Here is a 17,832-nt window from a genome sequence, read left to right as displayed (position 1 = left end):
ACATTTTCTTTTTTTCTGCAGCTATCAATGTCTACTACACATGTATGTGTGTTATTCCTATCATTCAATTTCTCTTATTGGAGAATTGTTTTTCCTTTGTCCCTCTCAGTCTCTGGTATGTGTCCATGTGTTTTACATGGTAAGTGTCTGTCTCTGTTAGGTGACTCTGGTGTTATTCTCTATCTGACAGTCTCTTGCATGTGAGTGGTTTTATTTTCTTCTCTGTAGCTGTCAGTCTCCCTTCTGTGGCCGGAGGTTTTAATCTTTACTTTAACTCTTTTATAATTTGTAAATGTGAATTTCACTCTGTGTCTGTCTGTTTACAGTATAGGAATGTGTTTATTTTCTTTTAATCATCAATTTCATAGAATCATAGAAAGTTTAAGGCATGGAAAGAGGCCACTTATTCTAATCCCACCTTCCAGGATTTGGTCGTGAACCCTGCAGCTTATGGCACTTGAGGTGCCTTGCCAGAGTACGTCTGAATCAGTTGAGGGTCCCTGCCTCAACTATCCTTTCAGGCAGTGAGTTCCAGACCCCTAACACCCTCTGAGTGATTTTCTTTCCCTCATCTCCCCTCTAATTTTTCTACCAATCACTTTAAATCTCTGGCCTTCGTCACTGACCTCTTTGTTAAGATGAATAGACCCTTCACCTCCACTCTGTCCAGGTCCCTCAAAATTCGATACATTTCAATCAGCTCTCCCCTCAGCCTTCACTGTTCCAAAGAGAATAATCCCAGCCTCTCCAATCTTTCCTCACAACTGCATTTTTCCAGCCCTGGCAACATCCAAATAAATATCCTCTTTACCCTCTCTCGTGCAGTTACATCATTTCTGTAATGAGGTGACCAGAACTGCACACAGTTTCAGGTATGTGAGGGTGAGATTCACTCTCTATCTTACTGTCTCCAGGATGTGTCCCTCTTGTGAGATTGATATAGTGCCTTTCAATCTGACCGTGGGTGTGCTTTTGAACTGAGATTGATGTACCTAACATTCAGCAGTACAGAATTGGAATGGATTGGAAACAATGTCTGTCTCTTCTGCTTTGTTTGATTGCTGGATTGAAAATGTGTCTCTGAACTTGGGATCAGTGAGAGTTTGACTACTTCTGCTCCATGTGACTCTGGAATTAACTGATGGTCTCTGGGAGTGATAACATACCTACTCTGTGTTGCAAGGAGCTGACTGCACATTTCCTTGTGCCTGGGAATCATCACATTCATTCTGTTCCCTTGAAGTATTTGCCTACAGAAAGGAAGAACAATATCTCTTGTAACTGAAGATCAGTTGAGGTGGAAGCTAGAAAAGAGATTAATGTAACATTTCAATTCATAATCATTATTACTAACCACAAATACTCACCAGAAATACAAAGAATGTTAGTGTCTGATTTCACTGCAGATCTCAGCATCTGCTGACCAGGTGTTTTGGCCGATTTACAACAATTTAGTGACATCCAGAAACAAGCCAATATCTGCACTGCTCCAAGATTGGGAATACCTGAGGGATGTTTGTACAGATCAGGTTTCTATTTCCATCTGACATAACATAAGAACCTAAGAAGTAGGAGCAGGAGTAGGCCATTCAGCCTCTCGAGTCTGATCCGCCATTCAATAAGATCATGGCTGATCTGATCCTGGATTCAACTCCATTATCCTACCTGCTCCCAGAACACATTACTCCCATGGAGATCAAAAGTTTAACTCATCCTTGAATATATTTAACAACCCAGCCTCCACTGCTCTCTGAGGTAGAGAATTCCAAAGATTAATGACGCTTCAAGAGAAGAAATTCCTCCTTACCTCCGTCCAAAATGGGAGATTCCTTATTCTGAAACTGTGCACCCTGGATCTTGATTCCACTATTCACTGTTCACTCAGTAAACAGCGTGAAACAGGAGTTAAACCACCAACATGTATTACAGAACTGAGGCGAGAAACAGCAAAAATTTTCAACAGCAGCTTATTCACGTTCTGTCTCACTTACCCAGTGCACACACACAGGCCGAGAAAGGCCTCTCCATTCCGCCGCTCACTCCATGTTCTGGGATCAGTTCATCCTCCACATTGCCTCTCACAAACAGCCCGCGACTCCCCCTGAACTTGCTCCGGAGTCAATGGTGATCTCTGATCCAGACTGCGGACAGGGTCCCAAAGCAATGTGCTGCTGGAAGCAGATCGCTGTTTGCTGCCTTACCCCGAGGCTGTAATATCTCCATTCCCTCTGTTAAAAACAAACTCTTTCCGCTCACTGAGTAAATGGTGTTCAACAGATTTGCAGGAGGAGGGGAGCGCGCATGCGTACATTCGCTCATTCACAATCAGCGGTGGGGGCGGGTTAATACCGCGCATGCGCCTCATTCGGCAATGGTTTGAAAAACAAAAATCAATCGGAACTTTCTCCAGTTCAGTTTTATCTGATTTTGAGCAATGGAACCGGGACTGTGGGCAAGATTAGAGAAGGTTTCCAGCTGGGAGATTACCCTGTTACCAAGCTCAACTTGAGATCATTCTCTGCACTATGTTTGCTGTTCATTAGCTCGAATTCTCAAAGTGATCCTCCGAGGGAGTCGATGTGTTTGCAGGAATGGGTCAGGAGTTAATATCTGACAGTTACAGTCACAGATCAATTTAATCAGATTGAAACTGTCTGTCACTGAGAGTCATAGCGAAGGGTTTGAGCTGAAAGATTACAGAGAGTTCAACAGGGCAGAGAAAGTTACATTTGGGACATTGTATGCCTCACTCTCTGACACTTTCCCGGACTGTGAGATTAATAATGTGTTTTCCTCTGGCACCATATCAGTGAGAGATGAGATTGTAACGTCTTGTTTCCCCAGGCGGATCTTTCGAGATAAAACGAATCTTACCTTTCAGTCTGCAGCTCAATAATTACAGGCCACTCAGTCTAACCTCAGTAGTGGGTAAATTATTGAAATCTATTCTGAGAGACAAGACAAACTGTCACTTAGAAAGGCACATACCAACTGAATTGAATTTGAAAAATGATGATAGATGAGGGTAGTGCAGTTGATGGATTCTACATGAATTTTAGCAAGGCTTTTGACAAGGTCCCAAAATACAGAATCTTTATAAAATAACATCTCATGGGATCCAGGGAAATGCAGCAAGGTGGATGCAAAATTGGCTCAGTGGCAGGAAACAAAGAGTAATTGTTGACGGCTGCTTTTGAGACTGGAGGGCTGTTTCCAGTGGTTTTCCCCAGGGCTCAGTAATGGGTCACCTGTTTTGTTGATGATCTATATAAACAATTTGGACATAAATGTTGAGGAACACGATCAAGAAGTTTGCAGACGACACCGATATTGGCCGTGTGGTAGATAGCGAGGAGGATTGCTGTGGACTTGAGGAAGATGTTTATGGTCTGGTCAGAAGGGCAGAAAAGTGGCATATAGAATTCAATCCGGAGAAGTGTGATGTGATGCACTTGGGGAGGTCAAACAATGCAAAGGAATACACGATTAATGGGAAAATACTGAGAGGTGCAGAGGAGGTGAGGGACCTTGGAGTAAATGTCCACGGATCCCTGAAGGTAACAGGGTAGGGCGGCAATATGGTTAAGACGACATATGGAATCCCTGGTTATTAACCGAGGTATAGAATATAAGAGGAGGAAGGTTATGCTGGAACTTTATCAACATTGGTTAGGCCAGAACTTGAGTTCTGTGTGCAGTTCTGGTCACCTCATTACAGAAAGGATGTAACTGCACTAGAGAGAGTACAGAGGAGATTTACGAGCAAGTTGCCGGGACTGAAAAATGCAGCTCTGAGGAAAGATTGGAAAGACTGTGGTTGTTCTCCTTGGAACAGAGAAGGCTGACGGGAGATCTGATTGAAATGTATAAAATGTGGAAGGGCCTGGATAGAGTGGAGCTGAAGGGTCTATTTACCTCAGCATTGAGATCAAAACCTGTCCTGGGAACTCTACATTTAGTGAACAGTTCGACATGAGAATGTGTAGATGTGAATATTGTGTAAGAGAGAGTGTATTAAAGGTGCTGGCGGGTTAGTCTAATGTCACTGTGTTTGTGCGTCCGGACTCATCGCCGGATTTCCGAGTCCCTCTTGTGTCAAGTAACAAGATTTTCCAGCCAAAGAAGCACATTGATCCCCTTCTCATTCCCAAAGTGGGAATTCAGTGTAGTTTCTTTGTTGATTTCAAGATTTCAGTCAAAATGTAGAGAACATGTCAGCTATCGGGGGAAAGAGCGCCATCAGTGCAGCAATAAAACGGGTTTCAGTCAAAAATGGAGTCTTTACTTCAAGTGCAAACTTTTGGATAGCAAGCATTCTGATGTCAGAGACAGGAAGGATCTAGTCTGGGATTCGACAGTACCCGAATTTCAGTGAAATTGGAGAGTTCACAGAGAGAAACACAGAGAGGCAGCAGGAGCCGGGAGCTGACAGCAGGTTGTCTCCGCCCCCGTCCGCTCACTGCCTTTAAGTTGCTCAGTGCCGCCACCACCGGCTTCATTTCTGACCCAGTTCTTCCTGACAGAGAGAAGTTGTGCAGAGTCCCGGACATGACCGATACAGCAGCCGCCGAAACGGCTCCTCCAGCCGCCGCCGCTCAAGTCAAGACTCCGAAAAAGAAGAAAGCAGCACCCCGGAACAAGTCAGCCGGTCCCACGTTGAGCGAGCAGATCCTCAGGATTGTGGCGGATTGCTCCGATCGCAAGGGGACCTCACTGCCCGCCATAAAGAAGGCTCTGGGTCGGAGCGGTGTGGATGTGGGGAAGCTCAGGACCCAAATCAAGCAAAGTATCAGGAGGAATGTGAACAAAGGCTCCCTGGTGCAGAGCAGCGGTACGGGCGCCTCCGGCTCCTTCAGAATCCCTAAGCAGGGAACCAAGGGAAATGTGGGAAAGAAAGTGAAGTCAGGAGCAGGCAAAAAACCTTTAGTGAAGAAAACAGCTGGCAAGAAAGTGACAGCAAAGAAATCAGCAGGCAAGAAATTACCAGTCAAGAAACTAGCAGCCAAAAAATCGGCAGCAAAGAAAGCAGCAGGCAAGAAAGTGACCAGCAAGAAGGCGGCAACGCCAAAGAAATCCCCAGGGAAGAAAGCAGCGCTTCCGAAAAAGTCTCCTGTGAAGAAGGCCAAAAAACCCAAGAGTGCCACGGGCGGAAAGGTGCTCAAGAAAGTTCAATCATCAAGGGGCAAGACCAAGCCGAAAGCAGCAAAGGCTCAGAAAGCAGCCCCTGGAAAGAAGTGAAACTGCACGGGAAAGTTGTAGACATCTGAAACCAAAGGCTCTTTTCAGAGCCACCCACATCTCTCAGGAAAGAGCTGTTCCCCCTATCAAATGATCCCTGTCCCGCCGCCGTGTGCACATTTCACATAGAAATGATGGGAAGTAAATGCAGGATCCCTGGTGACTCACTGACATGCACTACACTCAGCCCTTCCCCCACTCTCTGTAACAAAACAGAGGGAAGTTCCGTCGTCACTGTAACTGGGGATCTGTTATGTACAGTCTCAGTTCATGCTCGTTTCACTAATTCAGAGTGAGAGGGTCTAACACAGGAATACTGGCGAGAAACCCCGCGTCACAACTCAATTCTCTAATTCAGCTGGGGTAAGGTGTTAGTAAAATACTCAATCCGTCTGGGAGGGGAGGTGTGTGGAAACGGGTTGACTTGTGATCGGAAGCACTGTACTTAGGCGGGTAGATGATCAACTTTTAATTGTTATAGATCCTTATTTAACAGCTCTGGGTTTCTGTTATCTTTGACTATAAAGGTTGAGTCTGGAAGTTTTGTGCTGAGCTCTATTGTTGAGAGTTTATTTTTTGAATTGGCGGTTCGAGCAAGTGGGAGGCGGAGCTGGAGGATGAAAGACATTTCTCTGCTCTGTCTGTCACTCAGTTTCCTCTCCGCCCCGCCTCTCACTCTCTGTCACTTTCTCAGTCAGGTCCGGGCGGGCTGTATAAAAAAGGCAGCAGAATCAGCTCGTTTCTCATTCAGCAGTGCTTTGACTGAAGAAGCGTCATGTCTGGAAGAGGTAAAGGAGGCAAAGGACTGGGCAAAGGCGGAGCAAAGCGGCACCGCAAAGTGCTTCGTGATAACATCCAGGGTATCACCAAGCCAGCAATCCGCCGCCTGGCTCGCCGTGGTGGAGTGAAGCGCATCTCGGGTTTGATCTATGAGGAGACCCGCGGGGTGCTGAAGGTTTTTCTGGAGAATGTGATCAGAGATGCGGTCACCTACACTGAGCACGCCAAGCGCAAGACGGTCACCGCCATGGATGTGGTGTACGCTCTGAAACGCCAGGGCCGCACTCTCTATGGATTCGGCGGCTAAACAAATCCACCCTTTCTACCAAACACAAAGGCTCTTCTAAGAGCCACCCAAAGACTCTCAGAGAGAGCAGTGACCTTGCAACTTGAATTAATAAGATCAAGTTATCAGTATATTGTTCATCTTTATCAACAACGGCTTTTATACATCATTTCATTCTCTCAGTAAATTTACATATCACAGAAATTTCACTGTCTTTTTCTCTTCATTATTTATCGAACACGTCATGAATTAAACGGTTGCATTTGATAATTGATACGTGAGGGTCTGAACTGCCGGCACGAAGCGGGATTTACTGCCGTTATAGTAAGTAATGACTGGCGCTTTATTCCCGCCAGAGAACACTGTTTAATCTGTGTTGTAAGACACAGAGGGGGATCTAGGAAGAAAGAAATAAAGCTACAAGGAGTGAGATTTTATAATTGTTTCCGCCAAATTAGGTGTTTTTTAATCTTTCCCTTGTTTGCTCATCGGAAATTGGCGGGCTTTTTGAAATTGATAAAATTTCAGTTTCAGTTACAGTTCAACCAATCAGTGCACAGCATTTCCCGCCGCCCTTTTACTTCCCAGAGCTGGTTTCAAACTTGTCTGATGGACGGGGCTGCATCCAATCACAACACTAGGGCGGTCCCTCTACTGTCTTAAATAGACAGTCCCTGAGCAGTCTCAACATTTACAGTGTCTTTGTTCCTGATCTTCTACCAGAATGGCCAGAACCAAGCAGACAGCGCGCAAATCGACCGGAGGGAAAGCTCCCCGCAAGCAGCTGGCTACAAAAGCGGCCCGCAAGAGCGCTCCAGCCACGGGCGGAGTGAAGAAGCCTCACCGTTACAGACCCGGCACTGTGGCTCTGCGGGAGATCCGGCGCTACCAGAAATCCACCGAGCTGCTCATCCGCAAACTGCCCTTCCAGCGCCTGGTGCGGGAGATCGCACAGGACTTCAAGACAGACCTGCGCTTCCAGAGCTCGGCCGTCATGGCCCTGCAGGAGGCCAGCGAGGCTTACCTGGTGGGGCTCTTTGAAGACACCAACCTGTGCGCCATCCACGCCAAGCGAGTCACCATCATGCCCAAAGACATCCAGCTGGCCCGCCGTATCCGCGGGGAGCGCGCCTAAACTCACCCTGCCCCGAACTGCGTTTGGCATCAAATAACACAACGGCTCTTTTAAGAGCCACCAAATCGGCAAAACAAAGAGCTGCGATCACCTGTTGTCAGAGAAATGGGGTCTGGAGCAGATCATTTTATTAGAGAGCCGATCATTTTGCAAAAGCTTTTGTTGTGCATAAGCGGTAGATTTGTTAAAATGTCACAAGAGGAGAGCAGCTAAATGCCCGAATCCAGTAGGGAGAAGGCTGAGGGGAGATCTGATTGAAATGTACAACATTTTGGCGGGACTGCAGAGAGTGGAGGTGAAGAGTCTTAGCAGAGAGGTCAGTGACTATGGGGCATATGTTTAAAGCGATTGGTGGAAAAATTAGAGGGAAAACGAGGATTTTATTTTCACCCAGAGGGTGATGGGGGTCTGGAACCCACTGCCTGAAAGGGTAGTTGAGGCAGAGACCCTCAACTCATTCAAAGTGAATCTGGATATGCATTTCAAATGCTGTAATCTGCAGGGCGACGGACTGAATGCTGGACGGTGGGATTAGAATAGGTGGGTCGTTTTTCGGCCGACGACACGATGGGCCAAGTGGCCTCTTTCTGTGCCAATACAAAGCAGCGCGAGCATTATAAAATTGCCGCCTCTCAGACAGCAAGCAGCCCTTTAACAGATAAAGTGGGTGGCTCTGAAAAGAGCCTTTGGGTTCGCAGATTTAAGTCAGGCCACTTCACTTGCTCTTGGTGCTCTGAGCGCTGGTTTTCTTGGGCAGCAGCACGGCCTGGATATTAGGCAGCACCCCGCCCTGAGCGATGGTCACCCCTCCCAGCAGCCTGTTGAGCTCCTCGTCGTTGCGGACTGCCAGCTGGAGGTGTCTGGGGATGATGCGGGTCTTCTTGTTGTCCCGGGCCGCGTTGCCGGCCAGCTCGAGGATTTCAGCTGTCAGATACTCGAGCACAGCAGCCAGATAGACCGGGGCTCCGGCACCCACCCGCTCAGCATAGTTCCCCTTTTTAAGGAACCTGTGAACACGGCCCACCGGGAACTGCAGTCCAGCCCGGGAGGAGCGAGACTTGGCCTTGGACCGAGCTTTACCACCGGTCTTCCCTCTTCCAGACATTACCACAATCTGACAAACACTTTCAGGAAGAATGCTGAGAACCGCCCACAATAGTCCCATTTATACCTTCGGGAGGAATGGTGTCGGGGGCACTGGTGATTGGTCATTCTGCACTGGGTGTCATTGTACTCTTCATGTGACCAATCAGAGAGCTGCTGAATTCACCAATCCGGAGACGCCAAGGAGATGAGGGCGGAAAATAACGGCGCGAAATTGTCAGACTGCAAACGATTTTTCAAATTTGAAAATCCCGCCAATATATTTGTAAAACACAGAGCGGCTTCAATATAGATCATCACATTTATAGGTAACTTGGTTTTACCGCAAATATTTTAAAATCTTTTTCATATTGTATTATTCTACATGTGGTAACAATTTCCAGATTCACTTTCACATTCCACCATCTATTCGGGTTTACTCTCTATCCTTTTTGAAACATTCTATAACCAGAGGACAGAAAGCCTCTTTCACAGCATTCTGTAACCATTTCAGCTCAATGTTCCTAATGATACCACATCACTGATTATAGATTGATCCCTATTGGTGAGAGACAACAGCGGAGTGTATAATCTTAGTGTCAGGTGTCAAAGAGTGAGACTGAGGGTTCCCACACCACCGGGGTTTCTAGATAATGTACTGATTACTTATTGAGGACAAACTTGATCTCGGGATATGAGTGACTGAGAAATGATGCATGTGCGTTAAATCAGATTTTATTATCGAAATACAGCAAAGGGGCCGAATATGAACGCGTCCGTGAACAAAGCTCACAAATGGTCAGTAATTAATGATCGGGATATTATTAAGTAGAGACAGGAAGATCACACGGGCAGTGAAACTGTATTAACCAGAATCTGAGGGATTAAAACAGAGATCACAAAGGCAGTTAGAAAATACTTGGTAAAAATATCCAAACAAATTGATATTATAGAGATAATGTTGTAGCTTTTTGAGAGACGTTGTGGGTGGCTCTTAAAGGTCAGAAGTCGCATTTTATACACATCCCCAGAGCTCTATGTTAATGAAGGATGGGGTGAAAACCATGTTCGTGATTGGCTGGTTTACAATGATGTCAATTCTTGAGATTCTCTATTTATCTTATTGGTTACTCTAGATAACCAATCAAATTTAGTGCACGGCGAAGCCACAATATTTCACAGCAGTCAGCTCAGTCCATTGCTTTTGCCTGTCACCTATCCACCGATATCCCTGACTTTCTCACTCCCTCTGTTACTGTCTCTTCAACTGGTTCAGTTTTGTTGGCACCAGCCCGTCACCTTTTTCATTCTGCACGGATTATTCCTCCGCACTTCAGCTTACTCACAGAAGACAAGGTGGCCGAGTGATTAAAACGATGAACTGCTAATCTGTTGTGATCTGCATGCGTGGGTTTGAATTCCATACTCCTTGTTTCTGAACGTTTAAAATAAGAGCACCGGCTTCGTGTTCCATTCGAGTGCTCTGGTTCTTTCTAAACAAGAAATACGGATGTGTAAAATAAACACAGTGACGGTGTTGTAGTGGAGTATTGCATCCAGTTCTGGTTATTTGAGGGTTCAGAGGAGATTTATCAGAATGTGTGAAGTCGGTAGAGATGGATTTGTTCTCCATTGAATCAACAACATTGAAACAGTTGAAGAGACAGTAACAGAGGGAGTCAGAAAGTCAGGGATATTGGTGGATAGGTGACAGGCAAGATCAGTGGACGAGCTGACTGAAGGGAGATTTACAACAAGTGTGAAACATCATGACAAGTGAGACAAGGATAAACAGTTCCCATTCGCTCATTGTACAAGGACATAGTGACAGAAATTGAGGATTTGGGGCGAACACTGAGTGAGTGGTGATGATCTGGAACTCACTTCCCACAAGGGAGCTGGAAGTAGAGACAATCAATTACTTCAAGAGATGATTGAATCAGCATTTGAAGGAATTAAACTTGCAGAGTTACAGGGATAGAGCGGTGGAGTGAGTGTGACTGGGTTGCACTGTCGAGAGCTGTCATGGACTCGATGGGCCAAATAGCCTCCTTCCGTGCTGTAAATAACTCTATGTTTACTATTCGTTTCAGACTGAATACTGATCAGTTTAAAGGCTATTTTAGATCTATATTTATTCAAGAAATGATAAATTTCCGGGAGACGTACATGGATGATGAGAATCATTTTATAAATTGCATTGACTTGTTCAGTTTTAAAACTGTTTTTTTTTGTATTTTGTCTGTGTGTAGCTTGTACTCTGTCCCCGTCAGTTCCTGGTCTGTGACTGTGAGTTTACCTTATTTTATTTCATTCTCTGTTATCTGAGTGAGGGTCCAATCTTTACCCAGAGCGCTGTTTGTGAACTGAACTTTACCTATCTCCCTTTTTATTATTATTAAACAAAGATCTGCACACTCTTGTTTCTGACTGAGAACTTATTTATTAGTTTAAAGGACATGTCTTGTTTAACATAGATTTCATTGAAAGAAAATTGAAGCTCAGCATTGTGGGAGATACACATGGATGATGAGAGTCTTTTGTAAATTTTAATTTGGAAATCACATTGATCATTTTTATGTTATAAAATGAATCTGTCTGATACCAGAATTGAGGTCTGACCTGCAGTAGAGAACTCATGTCAACTGCTTGGAAAGCAGATATTCTCAGCATTATACCACCATCACTATGTGAGTTTAATGTAGGTAAATGAGTACATTATTCTGTAACATTTATTTTCTGTTATGTGACTATGTCTGGTTCCAGTTCATCATGTCAGCCTCTGGTACTCTGTATGAGGTGGGATTAATGTGGTGTATGTCAGTTTCTGGTACTGCCTGTGAGTGTGAATATACTTCTGTATCCATCAGTCTCTCAAACTGAATGTGAGTGTGGATTAATTCATTTGTCATCCGTCTCCGCAACTGACAGTGAGAATGTGATTCATTCAGTATCTCTCTGTCTCTGGTATTGTATGTGAATGTGTTGTTTATTCTGTGTTTTTCTGTGACTGGTAGAGTTTGTGAGTGTGGCATTCATTCTGTACCTGTTAGGAAATATTATTGAATGGCATTGTGGACTATGTTTTTTAGGCACTCCTACTCTATGTGAATCAGATTTTTACTGTGTCTGTCTGTTTCACGTCATGTAATTGATTATGGGATGCATTATATAGCTGTCAGTCTCTGGCTGTGATAGATAGATAGATAGATTTTTGATCTACAAGGCAGTAAAGGGTTATTGGGACAGCGAGGAAAGTGAAGTTAAGCACAATCAGATCAGCCATGATCATACTAAATGGCAGAGTAGGGTGGAGAGGTCAAATGGCCTACTCTTGCTCATATTTGTTATGTTCTTAAGATCTTCTCTTACTTGACATGATTGTGGACCACATTCTGTATCTTTAAATCTCTGGTCCAGAATGTGTGTTTGGAATTCATTCCTTGTGTAGTGGGTGGCACAGTGGCGCAGTGGTTAGCGCCGCAGCCACATAACTCCAGGGACCCGGGTTCGATTCTGGGTACTGCCTGTGTGGAGTTTGCAAGTTCTCCCTGTGACCGTGTGGGTTTTCGCCAAGTGCTTCGGTTTCCTGCCACAGCCATAAGACTTGCAGGTGATAGGTAAATTGCCCCTCGAAGATAGGTGGTCGGGAATATGAGATTACTGTTGGGTTAGTATAAATGGGTAGTTGTTGGTCGCCACAGACTCGGTGGGCCAAAGGGTCTGTTTCAGTGCTGTATCTCTAAATAAATGTATCTGCCTCTGAGGGAGTGTGCAAGTGTAAGATTAATTCTGGAGCAGCCAGTGTGCGTACTGTACATGCATGTTGGATCCATTCAGTATATGTAAATTATGGGTATGATATGTGATTCATTCTCCATCCATTAGGCTCTGGTACCCTGTTTCAGTGTCAGGTTCAATTTGCATCTCTGTGATGTCTGTGTGATCCTTCAGTACTTAATATGTACCTCAAGCATTCTGTTGGCTACTGTTAAATATTTTCATCTATCAATATTTTTTTCCTTGTGTTTAATATAAAATAGGAATTAACTATTTCATAGCTGTCTATTTTGTTCAATTCTTGTACATGAGTTGTGAATTGGTATCCAATTCCTTGCTCTGCCAAATTAATTGTGAATGTTAATCTTTCAATCTGATCCATGACCTGGTATGTACAGTCAAATTACACCATTTTGTAAAAAAAAAGAATGAATACTGTATGTTTCTGTCTGACCCTTAGTGACATGTTTGGACTGGTTTGTAATCTGTAGCTCAGTTGATATTGTGGGGGACTTTATTGGGATTCATTCTGTAGCTTTCAATCAGATAAATTTTGCCTGTTCTAGTTAAGATATCTTATTTGAAATGTAGTCAAATTGACAGTGTATTTAAATCTGATAATGAGTGTGTTTTTAGACTGGGTTTGATGTATCTACCAGTCAGCTGGAGTGAAATAGATACAACTTCAATCTCTCCTGCTCTGCTTGACTGTTGGATTGAAAATGTGTCTCTTGATCTTGGGATCAGTGTGGGTCTGACTACTTCTTTTGTTTGTTACAGTGGAAATGATGAGCTGGCTGTGTCACTGTGCTTTGTGAGTGATACTGTATCTACCTACTGTGTGTTGGAAGAAGCTGGCTGCACTTTTCCTTGTGTCCAGGAGTCAGGACTTTCATTCTGGTTCCTTCAAATGTTTGCCTGCAGCAAGAAAAAGTAATTCTTATACTTGAAGAAAGGTCAGTGAGAAGAATCACAGAATCATTACAGTGCAGAAGGAGGCCATGTGCCCCATCATGTCTGCACCGGTTCTCTGAAAGAGCAACTCCCTCAGTTCCATTCCCCTGCCTTCTCCCCATAACCCCACCAAATTCTTCCCTTTCATAAAACTTTCTAATTCCCTTTTGAATACTTCAGTCAAACCTGCCTCCATCAAATTCCAGATCTTAACCACTCGCTGCATGAAAAAGATTTTCCTCATGTACCTTTTGCTACTCTTACCAAATACTTTAAATTTGTGCCTTCTCGTTCTCGATCCTCTCATGAGTGGGAACAGTTTAGTTTAGAGATACAGCACTATAACAGGCCCTTCGGCCCAACGAGTCTGTGCCGACCATCAACCACCCAATTATACTAATCCTATATTCCTACCACATCCCCACCTGTCCCTACATTTCCCTACCACCTACCTATACTCGGGGCAATTTATAATGGCCAATTTAACTGCCAACCTGCAAGTCTTTTGGCTGTTGGAGGAAAGCGGAGCACCCGGAGGAAACCCATGCAGACACAGGGAGAACTTGTAAACTCCACACAGACAGTACCCAGAATTGAACCCAGGTTACTGGAGCTGTGAGGCTGCAGTGCTAACCACTGCACCACTGTGCCACCCCCAGAGTTTCTTTCTATCTACTCTACCCAGACACCTCATGATTTTGAATACCTCTATCAAATCACCTCTCAGTCTGCTCTTCCCCAGGGAAAACAGTCCTAACTTCTCCAATCTATCTTCAAAACTGAATTTCCTCATCCCTGGATCCATCCTCATGAATCTTCTCTGTACTATCTCCCATGCTGTCAGGTCTTTCCTCAAGTGAGGTGCCCAGAATTGGACATCATACTCCAGCAGAGGCTGAATTAGTGTCTTACAGAAGGTCAACATAACTTCCTTGCTCTTGTACTTTATTCCACTATGAATGAAGTCTAGGATGCTGTATGTTTTATTAAACACATTCTAAACCTGTCCTGCCACTTTCAATGACTAATGCACATACACACCTCAGTCGATCTGCTCCTGCTCCTCGAATTATACCCTTTATTTTATACTGTTTCTCCATGTTCTTACTACCAAAATGAATCACCTCACATTTCTTTGCATTGAACTTCATCTGCCACCTGTCTGTCCATTCCACCAACTTGTCTATGTCCTTTTGTAGTTCTACACTATCCACCTCACAGTTCACAATGCTTCCAAGTTTCGTATCATCTGCATACTTTGAAATTGTGCACCAAGGTCTCAGAGATTAACCTATATCAGGAAAAGCAAGGGTCCAAACACTGATCCCAGGGAAACTCCATCACAACCTTCCTCCAGCCAAAAAACATCCATTAACCACAGCTCTTTGTTTCCTGTAACTCAGGCAATTTCGTATCTAGTTGCGACTGTCCATTTTATTGCACGAACTACAAGTTTGCTCACAAGTCTATTGTTGCACTGTATCAAACGCCTTTTGAAGGTCCATGTGCAGCACATCAACAGCATTGCCCTCATCAACCCTCTCTGTTACCTCCTCAAAAGACTTCAGCAATTTGGATCAACATGATTTTCCCTGAAGAAATCCATGCTGCTTTTCCTTAATTAACTCACATTTAGAGTCATAGAGTTCTACAGCACATAAATAGGCCCTTCGGCCCATCATGTACATGCTGGCCATCAGGTACCTAAGTATTCTAATCCCATTTTCCAGCACTTGGTCAGTATCCTTGTATGCTATGGCGGTTCAAATGTTCCTCTAAATACTTCTTGAATGTTGTGAGGGTTTCTGCCTCTACCATCTCTTCAGGCAGTGTGATCCACATTCCAACCATCTTCTGGGTTAAAACATTTTTCCTCAAGGCCCCTCTAAACCTCCTGCTCCTAACCTTAAATCTATGTCCCCTGGTTATTGACATCTCTGCTCAGGGAAAACAAATCGTCCTATCTATACTTCTCATAATTTTGTTTTCCTCAGTCAGGTCCCCCCTCAGCCTTCTCTGCTTTAATAGTCCCTGTGACTATTGATTTTGCCCCTAATTATTTTTTCTCGATTTTTTCCCAACACTGAATTTAAACTAACTGGCCTGCAGTTGATAGGCTTATATTTACACCCTTTATTGAAAAATTCTGCAGTTCTTTATCACCACCCCCGAGTCTAAGGAAGAGTGAAAAATTATGGCCAGATCCTCTGTGATTTCCACCCTCACTTCCCTCAGTTTCCTTAGATGCATCTCATCTGGCTCTGGTGCTTTATCCACTTTAAGTACAGACAGACTATCTAACATTTCTTCTTTATCAATTTTAAAACCCTTTAATATCTGACTTACCTCCTCTTTCAACATTACCAAGGAAGAAGATGCAACCCAGACAAAGACAGATGCAAAGTATTGCTTTAATACCTCAGCTATGCCCTCTGCCTCCATGTGTAAATCCACGTTCTGGCCCCGAATCGGCCGCATTCCTCCTTTTACCACCTTTTTACTATTTATATGCTTATAGAAAACGTTGGGATTTCCTTTAATGCTCGCTGGCTGTCTCTTTTCATCTTCTCTCATTGCTTCTCCTATTTATTTTTTTTTCCACTTCCCCTCTGGACCTTCTATATTCAGCCTGGTTCTCAATAGTATTTTCTATCTGGCATCTCTTATAAGCACACTTTTTCTTCTTTATCTTAATCTCTACCTCTTTTGCCATCCAAGGAATTCTGGGTTTGTTTGTTTTAATTTTCCCCTTCAAGGGAACATACGTCGGCTGTGCCCGAACTATCTGTTCTTTGAAGGTAACCCAATGTTCATCTACCTGTTTTACTGCCAGCTTTTGACTCCAATTTATTCACCCCAGCTCCATCCTTACCCCATTGAAGTTGGCTTTCCCCCAGTTAATTATTCTTACCTTGGATTTCTCTTTGTCCTTTTCCATAGTCAGCCTAAACCTTATGATACAATGATCACTATCCCCTAAATGCTCTCCTCCTGATACGTGATCCACTTGGCCCACCTCATTCCCAAGAACCAGGTCTAGCAGTGCCTCCTTTCTCGTTGGACCAGCAACATACTGTTGTAGAAAATTTTCCTGAACACACTCTAGGAACTCTTGCCCCTCACTGCCCTTCACACTGTTATTATCCCAGTCTATGTTTGAATAATTAAACTCTTCCATTATAACTACCCTATAATGTTTGCACCGTGCTGTAATTTCCTTGCAAATTTATTTTTCCATGTCCTACCCACTAGCTGGTGGCCTATAGACAACACCGAGCAATGTAACTGCAGCTTTTTTGTTCCTTAGCTCTAGCCAAATTGATTCTGTCCTCGACCACTCTGGGACATCCTTTTTCTCCAACACTGAAATACTCTCCTTAATCAATACTGACACCCCTCCCCCTTTATTCCCTTTCATGTTTTCCCTGATCACCTTGTATCCAGGAATGTTTAACACCCAGTCTTTCCCAGTCTCTGTTCGAGCCACAACATCAAATTTGCACATGACAATCTCCGCCTGTACCTCACCATCTTATTAACCATACTCCGTGTGTTCACATCCATGTACCCTGATTCAGACTGTATTACATTCTGCCTTACTCTGACCCCACTTAATATCGTATTATTCCCTACTCTTGTGTTTTCAATCTCCCCCAGTATTCTGTACATGTCGGTATCCCTCTCTATTACTTGCTCCCTGACAAGTTAACTGACATGATACAAAAGTAATCAATATAATCTTTTCAATAATAATCATTATGAACAATCGGAAAAAGAAAACCAGCAACACAAACAGTGTCTGTCTCCTGCAACACTCTGCTTCTGCTGCCCACCTGTTTGCGACAGTTTTGCGACACTCAGAAACAACCCACACCCCTCACCGCTCCATGAATCGGACTACCCGATGGAGTCGTCACCTCTCCCTTCCCCCCACCGGCTCACTCCATGTTCCGGGACCAGTTTCTGCTCCACAATCTCCGACAACCGGTGAACTTCCCCGCTATTCAATGTTAATCTCTGAACACATCTGCAGACTCGCTCCCAAACCTGGTGTTGCTGCTGGAAGCAGATGTTGTTTGTTCACTTACCCCGGGACCCGGATGTCTCCATTCGCAGCTGATTTAAACAATCTTCCGCTCACTCACTGAATGACGCTCAGAGACAGTGTTGGGGGGAGGGGAGCGCATGCGCTGTTCCCATCACGATGACGTTCGAGTGGGCGGGGATATCCCGCGCGTGCGCAGATCGCTGCAACAAAACTCAATGGGAACTTTCCCCATTTCACCCTCATCAATGTGTGAACAATGAAACTGAACATGGGGTTAGGGTGGAGGGAGGGTGGGGAGGGGTGGAGGGAATCTATAACCTAGAAAGCCGGGAGCTGATCCCATTTAGATGTTCAAATTGCCGTCTCTCCCTGCAGGGTCTTTGTTATTATTGAGACCCTCCTCTCAAAACAATCCGACAGAAACATGGGAGGAAGGAGGGAGTCGGTGTGTTTGCTGGGACCTTGTAGAATTCATTTCAGTCAGCAAAGGTTTGTCTAACCGGAGTGAAACCCGCGGTCAATGTGAGT

The 17,832-nt window shown here is 44.4% G+C and overlaps 2 protein-coding genes across 2 annotated transcripts; one reads left to right on the top strand and one right to left on the bottom strand.

Moving 5' to 3' along the window:
* The first annotated feature begins 4,533 nt into the window (after window positions 1-4,533).
* Window positions 4,534-5,256, top strand: LOC137356116 (histone H1-like). The gene has a single exon (XM_068021913.1). It carries the CDS (start codon window positions 4,549-4,551, stop codon window positions 5,236-5,238), a length of 690 nt encoding a protein of 229 aa, XP_067878014.1. The 5' UTR covers window positions 4,534-4,548; the 3' UTR covers window positions 5,239-5,256.
* A 2,898-nt stretch (window positions 5,257-8,154) lies between these two features.
* Window positions 8,155-8,544, bottom strand: LOC137356442 (histone H2A.J-like). The gene has a single exon (XM_068022335.1). It carries the CDS (start codon window positions 8,542-8,544, stop codon window positions 8,155-8,157), a length of 390 nt encoding a protein of 129 aa, XP_067878436.1.
* Between the last annotated feature and the right edge of the window lie 9,288 nt (window positions 8,545-17,832).

This window comes from Heterodontus francisci, chromosome 45 (assembly GCF_036365525.1).
Source record: "Heterodontus francisci isolate sHetFra1 chromosome 45, sHetFra1.hap1, whole genome shotgun sequence".
Lineage (NCBI taxonomy): Eukaryota > Metazoa > Chordata > Chondrichthyes > Heterodontiformes > Heterodontidae > Heterodontus > Heterodontus francisci.
The sequence above is the reverse complement of the archived record's forward strand: the minus strand, read 5'-3'. Positions and strand labels throughout refer to the sequence as shown.

Coding starts and splice junctions, on each gene's coding strand:
- LOC137356116 (XM_068021913.1), top strand. CDS start 4,549: ATGACCGATACAGCAGCCGCCGAAACGGCTCCTCCAGCCGCCGCCGCT.
- LOC137356442 (XM_068022335.1), bottom strand. CDS start 8,544: ATGTCTGGAAGAGGGAAGACCGGTGGTAAAGCTCGGTCCAAGGCCAAG.